This window comes from Bidens hawaiensis, unplaced genomic scaffold, assembly GCF_021521415.1.
Source record: "Bidens hawaiensis isolate Kalapana, Puna unplaced genomic scaffold, B.hawaiensis_p1.1 tig00011951_1, whole genome shotgun sequence".
Lineage (NCBI taxonomy): Eukaryota > Viridiplantae > Streptophyta > Magnoliopsida > Asterales > Asteraceae > Bidens > Bidens hawaiensis.
Window position 1 is genome coordinate 35,171 of NW_027491958.1, and position 17,003 is coordinate 52,173.

At 35.6% G+C, this 17,003-nt stretch overlaps 1 protein-coding gene across 1 annotated transcript; it reads left to right on the forward strand.

Moving 5' to 3' along the window:
• The first annotated feature begins 713 nt into the window (after positions 1-713).
• LOC143539594 (putative E3 ubiquitin-protein ligase RHB1A) lies at positions 714-2,963 on the forward strand. Its single transcript, XM_077032869.1, has 4 exons — positions 714-867; positions 939-1,365; positions 2,269-2,378; positions 2,492-2,963. Exons 1-4 carry the CDS (start codon positions 799-801, stop codon positions 2,522-2,524), a joined length of 639 nt encoding a protein of 212 aa, XP_076888984.1. The 5' UTR covers positions 714-798; the 3' UTR covers positions 2,525-2,963.
• The last annotated feature ends 14,040 nt before the right edge of the window (positions 2,964-17,003 follow it).

The following is a 17,003-nucleotide window of genomic DNA, read 5'->3' on the forward strand; positions in this document are numbered from 1 at the left end:
GACTGGTTTCTGGTCATCTATATATTGAGGGCTCGTTCTCCTTTGTAAACACAAAATTCAGATCATATATTTTCCCAGTTTACTTTTACAAACCTCATAATCTTTATCATGCTTGCTTCTTCAAAAGGTTCTTTATGGATCTAAGCAAGCACCCCGCACTTGATTCTCTAAGCTCTCCTTTGCTCTTTTCGCTTTTGGCTTCACTCACTTTATATATTTCTAGGATTTGGAAACTTGTTACATTCTTGTACATGTTGAATTGTTGATTATATCGTTATGGCGTCATTCTCAGTTTTTTTTTTTTCAAAAGAAAGACTTGGGGCCTTGAGTCTAAGAGTATTTTTTTTGTGTATTCGTATATATATTTAGACTAGATGAGTATTTAGATTAGATAAGTAGAGTTAACCTTATCTTTTATGGTCATTATCTTTTCTAGTTTCATGAGTTTCAATTTTGGGCTTTGTCTCTTGTTTTCCAATTTATTGTATTTTCATTCAGGTTTATGAATGGTTAAATAGTCAAATATAGCATTTTTGTTGTTCCATGGACTGTAAGCTAAATTCTGTGCATACATTCATATATGTGTTTTTGTTTTCTTCTAACATTTTTTTGTCTAATATTTGCCGTTGCTTGTCAATTTGTTATTTAATCATCTTGGTTAACTTTACACAGTTAGCATCAAATTGATTTTCTTGTTGAGGCATACTAACAAGTTTGCCTTTCAGTCGAGAGGCGTGTTCTCCTTTGCTAAAGAAGTGATAACAATGTCAGTTGGATAAAATTAACATCTGAAACAAAATGGGAGGCTGCTGCTGTTGCTTTTCTTCTAAAGGCGTGGAACTCAACACTGCACCCCGTTTCTATCATGTCAGTCACATAATATCTATATTTATAAGATAACAATTTAATATTGTAACACGAACCGATTCAATTTGCAGTATCCAATAGCATCAGAGGAACGCCAACCGTTATCAGCAAGCAATGGTGCAGCTTCAACCGGGCTTTTAGTTGATACAAATCTCGAGACATCAATACCCGACACTTACAGACCACCACCTGCACCTATACCATATGATGTCAGTGTGGGCCCACCTCGAAGCCCACTCAACAGCAATCGAGAAGCTTCTGGTGTTAAGCAAGATTCACCTGTGCAAACAAATAATAACGAGTCTGTTGGAGAAATAACTACCGGTAATAGTGAGGAAACTGTCGCTAAAGAAACTAAAGGATCCGATTGCAAAGAAGTTACCACTATTGAACTTGTTGCGACAAAAGAAACGGATGATGAGCTTGAGAAGTCGGGTGAACTTAAGAAGCCTAGTGGACCTATTTTACCCCCTGAAGAGTGTCCCACTTGTCTGGAAGGTAATGTTAATGCTATTGTTTTATTTAAGCACCAAAATATTGGCGGGGCGAGTCAGGAAAGTGTCCAAAGTGGTCGGGTTGAAACGCGTCAATTTTAAGTATTGTTCAAGAACAGATGGGCTAACCTGCTGAAACTTGGGCTTGTTTATTAACTGTGCAACTTTGTAGAATAGTAACCAAGTTTTAAAAGTGTTCCAATTAAGTCAATCAACTTTCATATTAATTTTTAGGTTTTAACATGTTTTCTGGCATTTTTTTTTTTTTTGCGTCAATGAAGAAATCTTTTTATTTGTTATTTTTTGATGTTGATGTGAAGTGGTGACGTGGATTTTATTTTCTATTTTTTAATACATTTAATGTTTTTTTTATTTTTTTTAAATATAACTACATATATTGCAAATTCTGACCCCCACATCTTCTCCTCCATTGCTTTCGTGACGCACTAAAAATCCGATGAGGCTCGATTGAAGATTTGGCTAAACACTACACAAATTAATCAGCCCACTTATAGTTAAATGGGTTGAAATTGCCACCTATTGTTTAGTAAGCAGGCCTTTTATTGATATAATTTTTATTTTAACTATTAAATTTATGTTTTCATAATGGTTATTATCATACATAAATTATGATGAAGAATAACTAAATAATATGTATTATGTTATATATAAAAATTATAATTAGAGTATATGCTTAAAAAAATTATAAGTGTATATAAATTAATTAATAGATATTGCTTCATAAATAGAGCTTTCACTTGTAAGTTAAACAACCCGAGCTCTAGCCTAGACGAGCCTGGGCTCGTTTACATCTCTAGCGCAAGGCGGTATGCCTGTGCTTGGGCACTTAGGGGAGCGCCCAAGACTACATCTTTGAAATTATATAAGAAAATATAACTTTTTGCAGAATACGATGAAGACAACCCAAAAATAATCACTAAATGCGAACATCATTTTCACTTGGCATGCATTCTTGAATGGATGGAAAGAAGTGATACCTGCCCGGTGTGTGATCAGGTTGGTCTAATTACAATTCACACAATCTTGAATATAAATTGAAATAAAAGAGTGATTAACCCATGATAAAAATGGAATTTTTCACACTAACTTCCTGCCGTATCGTGGTGCAGGAAATGATAATTGATTTCCCCATCAATGAATAGCTCTATGAAACCATGCGATGAAGGTAAAGAAGGCATTTGCGTGTTTGATTTACTTGTCGGGTGATCACACTTTGGGTTTTCCCTTTTCTTTTTTTATTTTCTGGTTTCATGTCATGTCGTCTTTGCTTATTGGAAAAAAAACAAATAAAATTAAATATGAAGAACAACAATGATGGTATGAAGATTGACAAAACCATGTAACTCAAGTTACTTCTCGAAAAGGAAGGGGCAGTTTCGTCATTATCTGCCCTCTGTTGGAGATTGTTTTGAGCGTATGGTAAGTTGATCCAATCAACAAAAAAAAATGTTAGCAGATGAATTGAATTATTTTGTACAGGAGTCTTCATTTCATGTTGCTTTCTTATACTTGTTTGTAGAAAAAGAAGTTTGATTATGTGCAGGATTTGGTTTTGCAAAGTCATGTCTTGTTTTATCATTTTATTTTTAACATAAGAAGTTGCATATATTTCAGCATGCTTTGTCCTTAAATACCAGACAAGGTTGTAAACCATTTTAGTCACATATAGACCTAATTAGGGTGATCTTACAAAACTTCAAATCATCACTCACAACCTCTTCACTTTTGTTATTTCTTAATATAGTAGACCATATTGTCTCCAAATAAGACTAGACCAAAAGGGCATTCATCAAAATTAATATTTAATTCTGATATTGTGTAATTTTTATTTTTTATGAACTTATTTGATGTACTTAGGGTGCGCTTGTTCGTAGATATCAATGGAATCTGAATTTGATTTTTGACGTGCTTGGTTTTTCTATTCGATTCTTGATTAACTTAATGAATGTGCATGGTTGTCAAATGAATATTCCATCAATTTAAAGGATTTAACATTCTTTTCAAAATGTGAAGAATTTACTCAAAATTATATAAAATTCCTTACCATCTTAAAATGTGAGAGATTTTATAAAAATGGATTAATATGATGGTATTTGCGGTGGTGGTGCAACCTGCCACTACCTCCAACTTAGCCAAACTGCCACCACCTGCCGAAATTGCTACCACCGGTGATAGTGTATACCCGTAAAAAGCTACCATGCCTTGCCTAACTCTTTCCCTCTACTTTCTACTGGTTGTATCCCCTGTTTTTTCTACCCGTTGGGTGTATTTTAAGGGGTGGCGGCTGTGTTCATCGGAGACTAGAGCTGGCTACCTAGCTCTACCCCCCCCCCCCCCCCCTCCAGGGCTACTAACTGTTGAGCAGCTAGTGGAGTAACAAGAAGAGGGGAGGGATGGAGTTGGATACGTGGGCCCATTAATATTTTTTTGGTTTTTTAAAATATAAGGGTAATAGCTTTAGAATCCGTGTGATGCATGTATTTTTAAAAGAAACACAATTAAGCTATAGAAATTAAATAATTAAAATTAAAAAACTATATTTTATCAAATTAAAAGGCTTATAGGTATATTTTCTAATGAAATATTCATACGAATACATGGTGAGTTCTCACGCAATTTATTTACAATTACAAAAAAGATACACTTATGGTGCATTCGTTTCATAGAATGAAATGGAATTGGAAGGAATTGGATTTGGAATCTGAACATCCAAGAGAATTGGAAGGAATTGGATTTGAATCATTTTTTTAAAAGAGGTTAACGGCAGAAGCATTTTAGTTTTTTTAGATATTTTGTTTTTTATTTGTATTTTGCGTTATGATTTTTTTATTATTTTTATTATTTTTAGGGGCTTTTTTATTAAGATCAAAAACCTCTTAAAAAATATTCAAAAATAATAATAAAAAAATTCATAACTAAAAATATAAATCAAAAACAAAAAAAAGTAAAAAAAAAACTAAAATGTTTTATTTGTTGTCCTCGCTCAAAAAAGAATCGAATAAAGATTCCAATAAATTTACTTGAAAACCTCCACATTTTGAAAGGAGTTGGAATCTTCTTATTTAAAAGAATTTGAAGGAAGTGAATTCTAATTCCAATTCCGATTCTTTGACAACCGAATATATCAAAATGGAATTAAGATTCCAATTTCAACGAAACGAAAACGCCATGTCATGGGATTTTAATTCTAATTCCTTTGAATTCTCACATATTCTGTGAAACAAACGCGTCCTTAGTGTTTTATAAGTTGTAATTATATTTTTAAAGGAATGACGAATTATAACAAAAGATGATATGATGTTTTATTATGATTGACATAAAAAAAAACAACATATATAAAATTAACATTAATAAAACACGATTTTGTATTACATTTTCGAAAGAGATTGACAAAACTAGAATCCTCCATGCATAGATCCATAGAAGTGGAATGAATATGTTAGGATATAATTACTATTCATTCATAATTTCTTTTTGTTCTTGTCTTTGTTCATCTCCTACTTTAAAAAGTGAATATAAATTAATTTAATTAAAAAAAAGTAGATCTAATTCCGATAAAGGTATAAATATTTTGATTATATTTACATAAATATTCGCATATTTCTAATCCATATAATTTATGTAATTAGTTATTTGATTAAAGAATTGACTTATATGTTTTAATTACACTGACATAAATATGTTTTCATTAAATATAGCAAATAGTTTGAGCAAGAAAATTAGGCAACGAATGAATATTGAATGAATATTGAGTTATTCTATAAAGGCCAACAAAAATGAGAAGTGTGAGAAGCCATAGTTGATTGACATATGTCAAGTAGGGCCCAAAGGTAAATAAGTATAAAAGTAATAGTACATATTTTCTCTCTTCACATGCAATCACATGTCAATTCCCTCATCATTTTAAAACGTCCATAACTTTTTCATATGATATTAGTTTTTAAAACAAAAATCACCATAATAACAAGTGTTTTTTAATCTTTAATATGAGTATGACTTTGTTATATAAAAATTAAAAAAAAAATTACGTCATTGTGTCTCTTTTCGTTATTGTGTCTTTCTGTTTGTCATTGTGTTTTTTTCGTCATTGTGTCTTTCAAATCATCATTGTGTTTTTTTTAATGCTAATAATACGGTTGTGTAATAATAATACGTAAATACAATGATAAAATAATAACAAATTATCTAATACATAAAACACAATGATGAATACATATTTCACAATTACAAGAAACGTAAAACACAACGGTGAATACATATAACACAATGAGCTGAAACGTAAAACACAATGACTAAAACAAAATGATAAGTAAAAAAGTCAAATAATGAGCACAAAGATACAATAACAAAAAAAAAGACACAATTATGTAATCTTTGTTTTAAATGTTATATTTAATATGAGTATCAATTGATAGCACAATGACCAAAATCTATAACACAATGCATAAAAAACTCAATTAAAAATCATAATAAACAACCAATAACACAATATAAAAAATCCACTATTTTTTTTTATTTTTATATAACAATATGCTACCTATATTAAAGATAAAAAAAGCTTATTATTATGGTGTAATTTTTTTAAAAAAATAATGTTATATAAAAAAAGTTATGGACGTTTTAAAATGATGAGAGAATTGACATGTGCATTTCATGTGGAAAGAAAAAAGTCAACAAAAGTGGGTTATTACATTTATGCCATTCTCATTAATTTATTTTCTTAAATTAATATTCACCATTCAAATATAAGATTAATAGATTAGATTCCTTCCTACACTTCTCATTTTTGTTGTGTTTTGTATTTTAACTTTACCATATTTAAATGATACGCGTTCTCAGTTATTTTCTTTTATTAGAATAATATTTCTTTTATTAGAATAATAATTAGATTGGACAATCTAAATTGAAAATTTAATATTTCTTAGTTTAAAATGTGCTAACGTGTTATAAACCCTTACATAAAGGACGTCTAGTGTAATAATAGAACATAAAAAGATGAAACTTGCTAGTTGATAAAAATCCCATTCTTTTGTTTAAAGGACCTAACGTGTTATCACATTATTTAATTCAATTAAGAATTCTCATCAAGATCTAAACCCTATTTTTGTTTTCTTTTATTTTCTACTGTTAATAAATAACTGCATCTAATTTTTTAAAAAATCTCAATTGTTTCCATTTTGAAATGGAATATTTATGTAATCTCTATGAATTAGATCATCAAAAGATCAAAAGGGAATATGTCATAGAATAGTAACCAAGTTTTAAAGTGTTCCAATTAAGTTACTCATGCCATTTTTTTTCAAATCGGACCACTAAAACTTTAAATCGAGCCTCATCGGATTTTTTGTGCGTCAAGAAAACATTGGTGTAACACCCGTTAATTCCGGTTTCAAGAACTAAAGCTTGTAGAGTATGTATAACTCTCGGGACTTAACCGACGTTTCTCGAAAGCCTTTACGTCATCCCGGTACGTTAAAGAACCTAACTATCCCTTCCGTTTTTCCTTACACCTCAATCTGGAGGGACTAGAGTGTAATATCTTATGTTATAACACAACAAAACCCTAGCCCCCCTTGGCTGTTTGCGATCGGCAGGAACATCAAGGCCAATACCCACGATTTTCCTTTTTTGCAGCCAATTCTAAGCCTTAGAACTCCAATTCAAGGTATGTACTACAATTCCCCCAAGTCTTTTTCACGTTAATTGGTCCTCATATTGCGCGTATTGATCGAAAAACGTCGTGTTGTAGGCTAACCGGGTGGCTGCCCAATTGAGCTTTTCCGGGGCTGTTTCGAGTGAGGTTTTTGCATCAACATCCCACTAGGTATGACATGTACATCATATTATAATTTCATGGCCAATGGAGGTGTTTAGGTCGGTTAATCGATTTTAGTTCGAAAACTAGGGTTTATCGGGTATAGAATTGCAAATTGTTGAGTTTGATGCGTTAATTGATCGGGTGACCGACCGAATCAGTTTGTACAGCCCTAGGGGGTTTAAGGGCTGTGGAAAAATTATTTTTTGATGCTCGGGGCTGTTGTGGTTAGTGCTTCGTCAATCGAGTCGGCGGTGCGCGAATTTTCGTTTAAACGTTAAAGTAAGAGTTGTAAAAAGGAACCGTCAACCCTATCAACTCGGGTGACATAATCTTGATGAATGAAAAGATTTAAAATGGAATTTGGTCCATTCGGGGCTGATTCGTTTAACAAATGGTTTTAAGGTTTATTACACGCGCATTCGACCCGATTTGACTATCCTTGGGCCTTGGGCCAAGCTGTTGGGCCTTGGGCCAAGTTGTTGGGCCTTGGGCAAAGTATTGGGCTTGAACGGCCCATTAGGTAGTAGTGTTCTTACGGTCTAGTCTAGTAACGTGGGCAAAGTGTTGGGCTTGAACGGCCCATTAGGCAGGAGTGTTCTTACAGTCTAGTCTAGTAACGTGTTGTGTATAATTTACAGGCCCTTACTTGTGATCGTGCACTTAGGAATTTCCTAGCTCGTTGCAGGTGTTCGTTTGATTTCAGGTGAGTTCATGATGCCCTTTTTACTCTTTTACTTTTGGGCTAGCATGCACACCTAAAGGTTTTCTTACATGATGAAAGGTTTTAAACGAATTTATATAGGCTTGCTAGCATATGGTAGGCCTTGGGATGTTAAATATATATATATGTATATACATTATTTCTTGGCCTATATCTGGCGATGTTGTAGTCGTTTCGACTACTGATGTTGTGTATGCCTACTTTGTGTTTGCATGCAATGATGTTACGTGTTTGGGTTGTACGTTTGCTCGACCCTGATGTTATACGTATATATATATATAGAGAGAGAGAGAGAGATTTAATTGAAAGGATGTTTACATATACATTTTGTATATGTATGTATGAGGATGTTTAGTTCGGTAATGATGATTTGATGGATGTACCCTTTTACGTTTTAAAACTTTGGTATGACTATCATAACTATAATTTAATGATGTTATTTACTTAAAACTTGAACTCACTCAGCTCAAGCTGACTTTGTGTGCATGTTAGTGTGAGTTTCAGGTTAGGAAGAGGATGCCTTATCGCTTGGACGTGCACGAAGCTACTTGAACGGTGAAGAGCATGCGGGAATTGAAGTTTCACTATTAAACATTTGTTTTTAAAAGTTTTTATTTAAAGATAACTATGTTGATTTTGGGCAAAATTCCCGGGTTTTGGGAACTTATTTTATTATTTATGTTTTCCGCTGAATTATACTCTGAATTGCTTATTTTAATGAAATGAATCATTTTTAAGTTTAAATATGTTTGCAAGTGTTTTGAAAGAATACCAACTGTGGAGTTCCCAGGGTTCGGGGCCTTACAAGTTGGTATCAGAGCCTTGGTTCCGAGCAGCTGCACGCAAAGAGGTAACTTTTAATTAAATAGTCATTCCTTTAGGTTTAAAAGTTTCCGGTATGTGATTAACTGTTTAAGTGTTAGATGGAAGGCTAACGAGGTTAGGGGCAGGGGGTGGTTAGGACGGGCGGGTAAAGTAAACGACTAATTACACTTGATCAACGTCATTAGCAGTTTACCCTTACCTTACATGTTATAATCACCACTTGTACTTGACCGTGTTAAAATTCTGTCTTTGTAGGGATAAGTCATGGTTAATACTCGAGCAGCTAAGAGAGGTGGTTCTAGTGTTCGTGGTCGTGGTCGTGGTCGTAAGCCACGTGCCGAAACCGAGAGTGAGATTCCTACTTCCCAGCAGGACACCCCGATTCATGAGGAGGGGGATAACCCCGCCTTAGATCCTGCTATGCGCGCGGCTATCGCGGATGAGGTTTACCAGGTGCTACATAGCGCCATTCCCGAGATCGTTGTTGAGTCCGTCAGGGCCATGGAGGAGTCACTGGTTGGTAAGGGTTCGGATAAGGGAAGGAAGAGTAAGGAGGTGTGTTAGTGCACGAATTAGATTCCTTCCTACACTTCTCATTTTTGTTGTGTTTTGTATTTTAACTTTACCATATTTAAATGATACGCGTTCTCAGTTATTTTCTTTTATTAGAATAATATTTCTTTTATTAGAATAATAATTAGATTGGACAATCTAAATTGAAAATTTAATATTTCTTAGTTTAAAATGTGCTAACGTGTTATAAACCCTTACATAAAGGACGTCTAGTGTAATAATAGAACATAAAAAGATGAAACTTGCTAGTTGATAAAAATCCCATTCTTTTGTTTAAAGGACCTAACGTGTTATCACATTATTTAATTCAATTAAGAATTCTCATCAAGATCTAAACCCTATTTTTGTTTTCTTTTATTTTCTACTGTTAATAAATAACTGCATCTAATTTTTTAAAAAATCTCAATTGTTTCCATTTTGAAATGGAATATTTATGTAATCTCTATGAATTAGATCATCAAAAGATCAAAAGGGAATATGTCATAGAATAGTAACCAAGTTTTAAAGTGTTCCAATTAAGTTACTCATGCCATTTTTTTTTCAAATCGGACCACTAAAACTTTAAATCGAGCCTCATCGGATTTTTTGTGCGTCAAGAAAACATTGGTGTAACACCCGTTAATTCCGGTTTCAAGAACTAAAGCTTGTAGAGTATGTATAACTCTCGGGACTTAACCGACGTTTCTCGAAAGCCTTTACGTCATCCCGGTACGTTAAAGAACCTAACTATCCCTTCCGTTTTTCCTTACACCTCAATCTGGAGGGACTAGAGTGTAATATCTTATGTTATAACACAACAAAACCCTAGCCCCCCTTGGCTGTTTGCGATCGGCAGGAACATCAAGGCCAATACCCACGATTTTCCTTTTTTGCAGCCAATTCTAAGCCTTAGAACTCCAATTCAAGGTATGTACTACAATTCCCCCAAGTCTTTTTCACGTTAATTGGTCCTCATATTGCGCGTATTGATCGAAAAACGTCGTGTTGTAGGCTAACCGGGTGGCTGCCCAATTGAGCTTTTCCGGGGCTGTTTCGAGTGAGGTTTTTGCATCAACATCCCACTAGGTATGACATGTACATCATATTATAATTTCATGGCCAATGGAGGTGTTTAGGTCGGTTAATCGATTTTAGTTCGAAAACTAGGGTTTATCGGGTATAGAATTGCAAATTGTTGAGTTTGATGCGTTAATTGATCGGGTGACCGACCGAATCAGTTTGTACAGCCCTAGGGGGTTTAAGGGCTGTGGAAAAATTATTTTTTGATGCTCGGGGCTGTTGTGGTTAGTGCTTCGTCAATCGAGTCGGCGGTGCGCGAATTTTCGTTTAAACGTTAAAGTAAGAGTTGTAAAAAGGAACCGTCAACCCTATCAACTCGGGTGACATAATCTTGATGAATGAAAAGATTTAAAATGGAATTTGGTCCATTCGGGGCTGATTCGTTTAACAAATGGTTTTAAGGTTTATTACACGCGCATTCGACCCGATTTGACTATCCTTGGGCCTTGGGCCAAGCTGTTGGGCCTTGGGCCAAGTTGTTGGGCCTTGGGCAAAGTATTGGGCTTGAACGGCCCATTAGGTAGTAGTGTTCTTACGGTCTAGTCTAGTAACGTGGGCAAAGTGTTGGGCTTGAACGGCCCATTAGGCAGGAGTGTTCTTACAGTCTAGTCTAGTAACGTGTTGTGTATAATTTACAGGCCCTTACTTGTGATCGTGCACTTAGGAATTTCCTAGCTCGTTGCAGGTGTTCGTTTGATTTCAGGTGAGTTCATGATGCCCTTTTTACTCTTTTACTTTTGGGCTAGCATGCACACCTAAAGGTTTTCTTACATGATGAAAGGTTTTAAACGAATTTATATAGGCTTGCTAGCATATGGTAGGCCTTGGGATGTTAAATATATATATATGTATATACATTATTTCTTGGCCTATATCTGGCGATGTTGTAGTCGTTTCGACTACTGATGTTGTGTATGCCTACTTTGTGTTTGCATGCAATGATGTTACGTGTTTGGGTTGTACGTTTGCTCGACCCTGATGTTATACGTATATATATATATAGAGAGAGAGAGAGAGAGATTTAATTGAAAGGATGTTTACATATACATTTTGTATATGTATGTATGAGGATGTTTAGTTCGGTAATGATGATTTGATGGATGTACCCTTTTACGTTTTAAAACTTTGGTATGACTATCATAACTATAATTTAATGATGTTATTTACTTAAAACTTGAACTCACTCAGCTCAAGCTGACTTTGTGTGCATGTTAGTGTGAGTTTCAGGTTAGGAAGAGGATGCCTTATCGCTTGGACGTGCACGAAGCTACTTGAACGGTGAAGAGCATGCGGGAATTGAAGTTTCACTATTAAACATTTGTTTTTAAAAGTTTTTATTTAAAGATAACTATGTTGATTTTGGGCAAAATTCCCGGGTTTTGGGAACTTATTTTATTATTTATGTTTTCCGCTGAATTATACTCTGAATTGCTTATTTTAATGAAATGAATCATTTTTAAGTTTAAATATGTTTGCAAGTGTTTTGAAAGAATACCAACTGTGGAGTTCCCAGGGTTCGGGGCCTTACAAGTTGGTATCAGAGCCTTGGTTCCGAGCAGCTGCACGCAAAGAGGTAACTTTTAATTAAATAGTCATTCCTTTAGGTTTAAAAGTTTCCGGTATGTGATTAACTGTTTAAGTGTTAGATGGAAGGCTAACGAGGTTAGGGGCAGGGGGTGGTTAGGACGGGCGGGTAAAGTAAACGACTAATTACACTTGATCAACGTCATTAGCAGTTTACCCTTACCTTACATGTTATAATCACCACTTGTACTTGACCGTGTTAAAATTCTGTCTTTGTAGGGATAAGTCATGGTTAATACTCGAGCAGCTAAGAGAGGTGGTTCTAGTGTTCGTGGTCGTGGTCGTGGTCGTAAGCCACGTGCCGAAACCGAGAGTGAGATTCCTACTTCCCAGCAGGACACCCCGATTCATGAGGAGGGGGATAACCCCGCCTTAGATCCTGCTATGCGCGCGGCTATCGCGGATGAGGTTTACCAGGTGCTACATAGCGCCATTCCCGAGATCGTTGTTGAGTCCGTCAGGGCCATGGAGGAGTCACTGGTTGGTAAGGGTTCGGATAAGGGAAGGAAGAGTAAGGAGGTGTGTTAGTGCACGAATTAGATTCCTTCCTACACTTCTCATTTTTGTTGTGTTTTGTATTTTAACTTTACCATATTTAAATGATACGCGTTCTCAGTTATTTTCTTTTATTAGAATAATATTTCTTTTATTAGAATAATAATTAGATTGGACAATCTAAATTGAAAATTTAATATTTCTTAGTTTAAAATGTGCTAACGTGTTATAAACCCTTACATAAAGGACGTCTAGTGTAATAATAGAACATAAAAAGATGAAACTTGCTAGTTGATAAAAATCCCATTCTTTTGTTTAAAGGACCTAACGTGTTATCACATTATTTAATTCAATTAAGAATTCTCATCAAGATCTAAACCCTATTTTTGTTTTCTTTTATTTTCTACTGTTAATAAATAACTGCATCTAATTTTTTAAAAAATCTCAATTGTTTCCATTTTGAAATGGAATATTTATGTAATCTCTATGAATTAGATCATCAAAAGATCAAAAGGGAATATGTCATAGAATAGTAACCAAGTTTTAAAGTGTTCCAATTAAGTTACTCATGCCATTTTTTTTTCAAATCGGACCACTAAAACTTTAAATCGAGCCTCATCGGATTTTTTGTGCGTCAAGAAAACATTGGTGTAACACCCGTTAATTCCGGTTTCAAGAACTAAAGCTTGTAGAGTATGTATAACTCTCGGGACTTAACCGACGTTTCTCGAAAGCCTTTACGTCATCCCGGTACGTTAAAGAACCTAACTATCCCTTCCGTTTTTCCTTACACCTCAATCTGGAGGGACTAGAGTGTAATATCTTATGTTATAACACAACAAAACCCTAGCCCCCCTTGGCTGTTTGCGATCGGCAGGAACATCAAGGCCAATACCCACGATTTTCCTTTTTTGCAGCCAATTCTAAGCCTTAGAACTCCAATTCAAGGTATGTACTACAATTCCCCCAAGTCTTTTTCACGTTAATTGGTCCTCATATTGCGCGTATTGATCGAAAAACGTCGTGTTGTAGGCTAACCGGGTGGCTGCCCAATTGAGCTTTTCCGGGGCTGTTTCGAGTGAGGTTTTTGCATCAACATCCCACTAGGTATGACATGTACATCATATTATAATTTCATGGCCAATGGAGGTGTTTAGGTCGGTTAATCGATTTTAGTTCGAAAACTAGGGTTTATCGGGTATAGAATTGCAAATTGTTGAGTTTGATGCGTTAATTGATCGGGTGACCGACCGAATCAGTTTGTACAGCCCTAGGGGGTTTAAGGGCTGTGGAAAAATTATTTTTTGATGCTCGGGGCTGTTGTGGTTAGTGCTTCGTCAATCGAGTCGGCGGTGCGCGAATTTTCGTTTAAACGTTAAAGTAAGAGTTGTAAAAAGGAACCGTCAACCCTATCAACTCGGGTGACATAATCTTGATGAATGAAAAGATTTAAAATGGAATTTGGTCCATTCGGGGCTGATTCGTTTAACAAATGGTTTTAAGGTTTATTACACGCGCATTCGACCCGATTTGACTATCCTTGGGCCTTGGGCCAAGCTGTTGGGCCTTGGGCCAAGTTGTTGGGCCTTGGGCAAAGTATTGGGCTTGAACGGCCCATTAGGTAGTAGTGTTCTTACGGTCTAGTCTAGTAACGTGGGCAAAGTGTTGGGCTTGAACGGCCCATTAGGCAGGAGTGTTCTTACAGTCTAGTCTAGTAACGTGTTGTGTATAATTTACAGGCCCTTACTTGTGATCGTGCACTTAGGAATTTCCTAGCTCGTTGCAGGTGTTCGTTTGATTTCAGGTGAGTTCATGATGCCCTTTTTACTCTTTTACTTTTGGGCTAGCATGCACACCTAAAGGTTTTCTTACATGATGAAAGGTTTTAAACGAATTTATATAGGCTTGCTAGCATATGGTAGGCCTTGGGATGTTAAATATATATATATGTATATACATTATTTCTTGGCCTATATCTGGCGATGTTGTAGTCGTTTCGACTACTGATGTTGTGTATGCCTACTTTGTGTTTGCATGCAATGATGTTACGTGTTTGGGTTGTACGTTTGCTCGACCCTGATGTTATACGTATATATATATATATAGAGAGAGAGATTTAATTGAAAGGATGTTTACATATACATTTTGTATATGTATGTATGAGGATGTTTAGTTCGGTAATGATGATTTGATGGATGTACCCTTTTACGTTTTAAAACTTTGGTATGACTATCATAACTATAATTTAATGATGTTATTTACTTAAAACTTGAACTCACTCAGCTCAAGCTGACTTTGTGTGCATGTTAGTGTGAGTTTCAGGTTAGGAAGAGGATGCCTTATCGCTTGGACGTGCACGAAGCTACTTGGACGGTGAAGAGCATGCGGGAATTGAAGTTTCACTATTAAACATTTGTTTTTAAAAGTTTTTATTTAAAGATAAACTATGTTGATTTTGGGCAAAATTCCCGGGTTTTGGGAACTTATTTTATTATTTATGTTTTCCGCTGAATTATACTCTGAATTGCTTATTTTAATGAAATGAATCATTTTTAAGTTTAAATATGTTTGCAAGTGTTTTGAAAGAATACCAACTGTGGAGTTCCCAGGGTTCGGGGCCTTACAAGTTGGTATCAGAGCCTTGGTTCCGAGCAGCTGCACGCAAAGAGGTAACTTTTAATTAAATAGTCATTCCTTTAGATTTAAAAGTTTCCGGTATGTGATTAACTGTTTAAGTGTTAGATGGAAGGCTAACGAGGTTAGGGGCAGGGGGTGGTTAGGACGGGCGGGTAAAGTAAACGACTAATTACACTTGATCAACGTCATTAGCAGTTTACCCTTACCTTACATGTTATAATCACCACTTGTACTTGACCGTGTTAAAATTCTGTCTTTGTAGGGATAAGTCATGGTTAATACTCGAGCAGCTAAGAGAGGTGGTTCTAGTGTTCGTGGTCGTGGTCGTGGTCGTAAGCCACGTGCCGAAGCCGAGAGTGAGATTCCTACTTCCCAGCAGGACACCCCGATTCATGAGGAGGGGGATAACCCCGCCTTAGATCCTGCTATGCGCGCGGCTATCGCGGCTGAGGTTTACCAGGTGCTACATAGCGCCATTCCCGAGATCGTTGTTGAGTCCGTCAGGGCCATGGAGGAGTCACTGGTTGGTAAGGGTTCGGATAAGGGAAGGAAGAGTAAGGAGGTGTGTTAGTGCACGAATTAGATTCCTTCCTACACTTCTCATTTTTGTTGTGTTTTGTATTTTAACTTTACCATATTTAAATGATACGCGTTCTCAGTTATTTTCTTTTATTAGAATAATATTTCTTTTATTAGAATAATAATTAGATTGGACAATCTAAATTGAAAATTTAATATTTCTTAGTTTAAAATGTGCTAACGTGTTATAAACCCTTACATAAAGGACGTCTAGTGTAATAATAGAACATAAAAAGATGAAACTTGCTAGTTGATAAAAATCCCATTCTTTTGTTTAAAGGACCTAACGTGTTATCACATTATTTAATTCAATTAAGAATTCTCATCAAGATCTAAACCCTATTTTTGTTTTCTTTTATTTTCTACTGTTAATAAATAACTGCATCTAATTTTTTAAAAAATCTCAATTGTTTCCATTTTGAAATGGAATATTTATGTAATCTCTATGAATTAGATCATCAAAAGATCAAAAGGGAATATGTCATAGAATAGTAACCAAGTTTTAAAGTGTTCCAATTAAGTTACTCATGCCATTTTTTTTTCAAATCGGACCACTAAAACTTTAAATCGAGCCTCATCGGATTTTTTGTGCGTCAAGAAAACATTGGTGTAACACCCGTTAATTCCGGTTTCAAGAACTAAAGCTTGTAGAGTATGTATAACTCTCGGGACTTAACCGACGTTTCTCGAAAGCCTTTACGTCATCCCGGTACGTTAAAGAACCTAACTATCCCTTCCGTTTTTCCTTACACCTCAATCTGGAGGGACTAGAGTGTAATATCTTATGTTATAACACAACAAAACCCTAGCCCCCCTTGGCTGTTTGCGATCGGCAGGAACATCAAGGCCAATACCCACGATTTTCCTTTTTTGCAGCCAATTCTAAGCCTTAGAACTCCAATTCAAGGTATGTACTACAATTCCCCCAAGTCTTTTTCACGTTAATTGGTCCTCATATTGCGCGTATTGATCGAAAAACGTCGTGTTGTAGGCTAACCGGGTGGCTGCCCAATTGAGCTTTTCCGGGGCTGTTTCGAGTGAGGTTTTTGCATCAACATCCCATTAGGTATGACATGTACATCATATTATAATTTCATGGCCAATGGAGGTGTTTAGGTCGGTTAATCGATTTTAGTTCGAAAACTAGGGTTTATCGGGTATAGAATTGCAAATTGTTGAGTTTGATGCGTTAATTGATCGGGTGACCGACCGAATCAGTTTGTACAGCCCTAGGGGGTTTAAGGGCTGTGGAAAAATTATTTTTTGATGCTCGGGGCTGTTGTGGTTAGTGCTTCGTCAATCGAGTCAGCGGTGCGCGAATTTTCGTTTA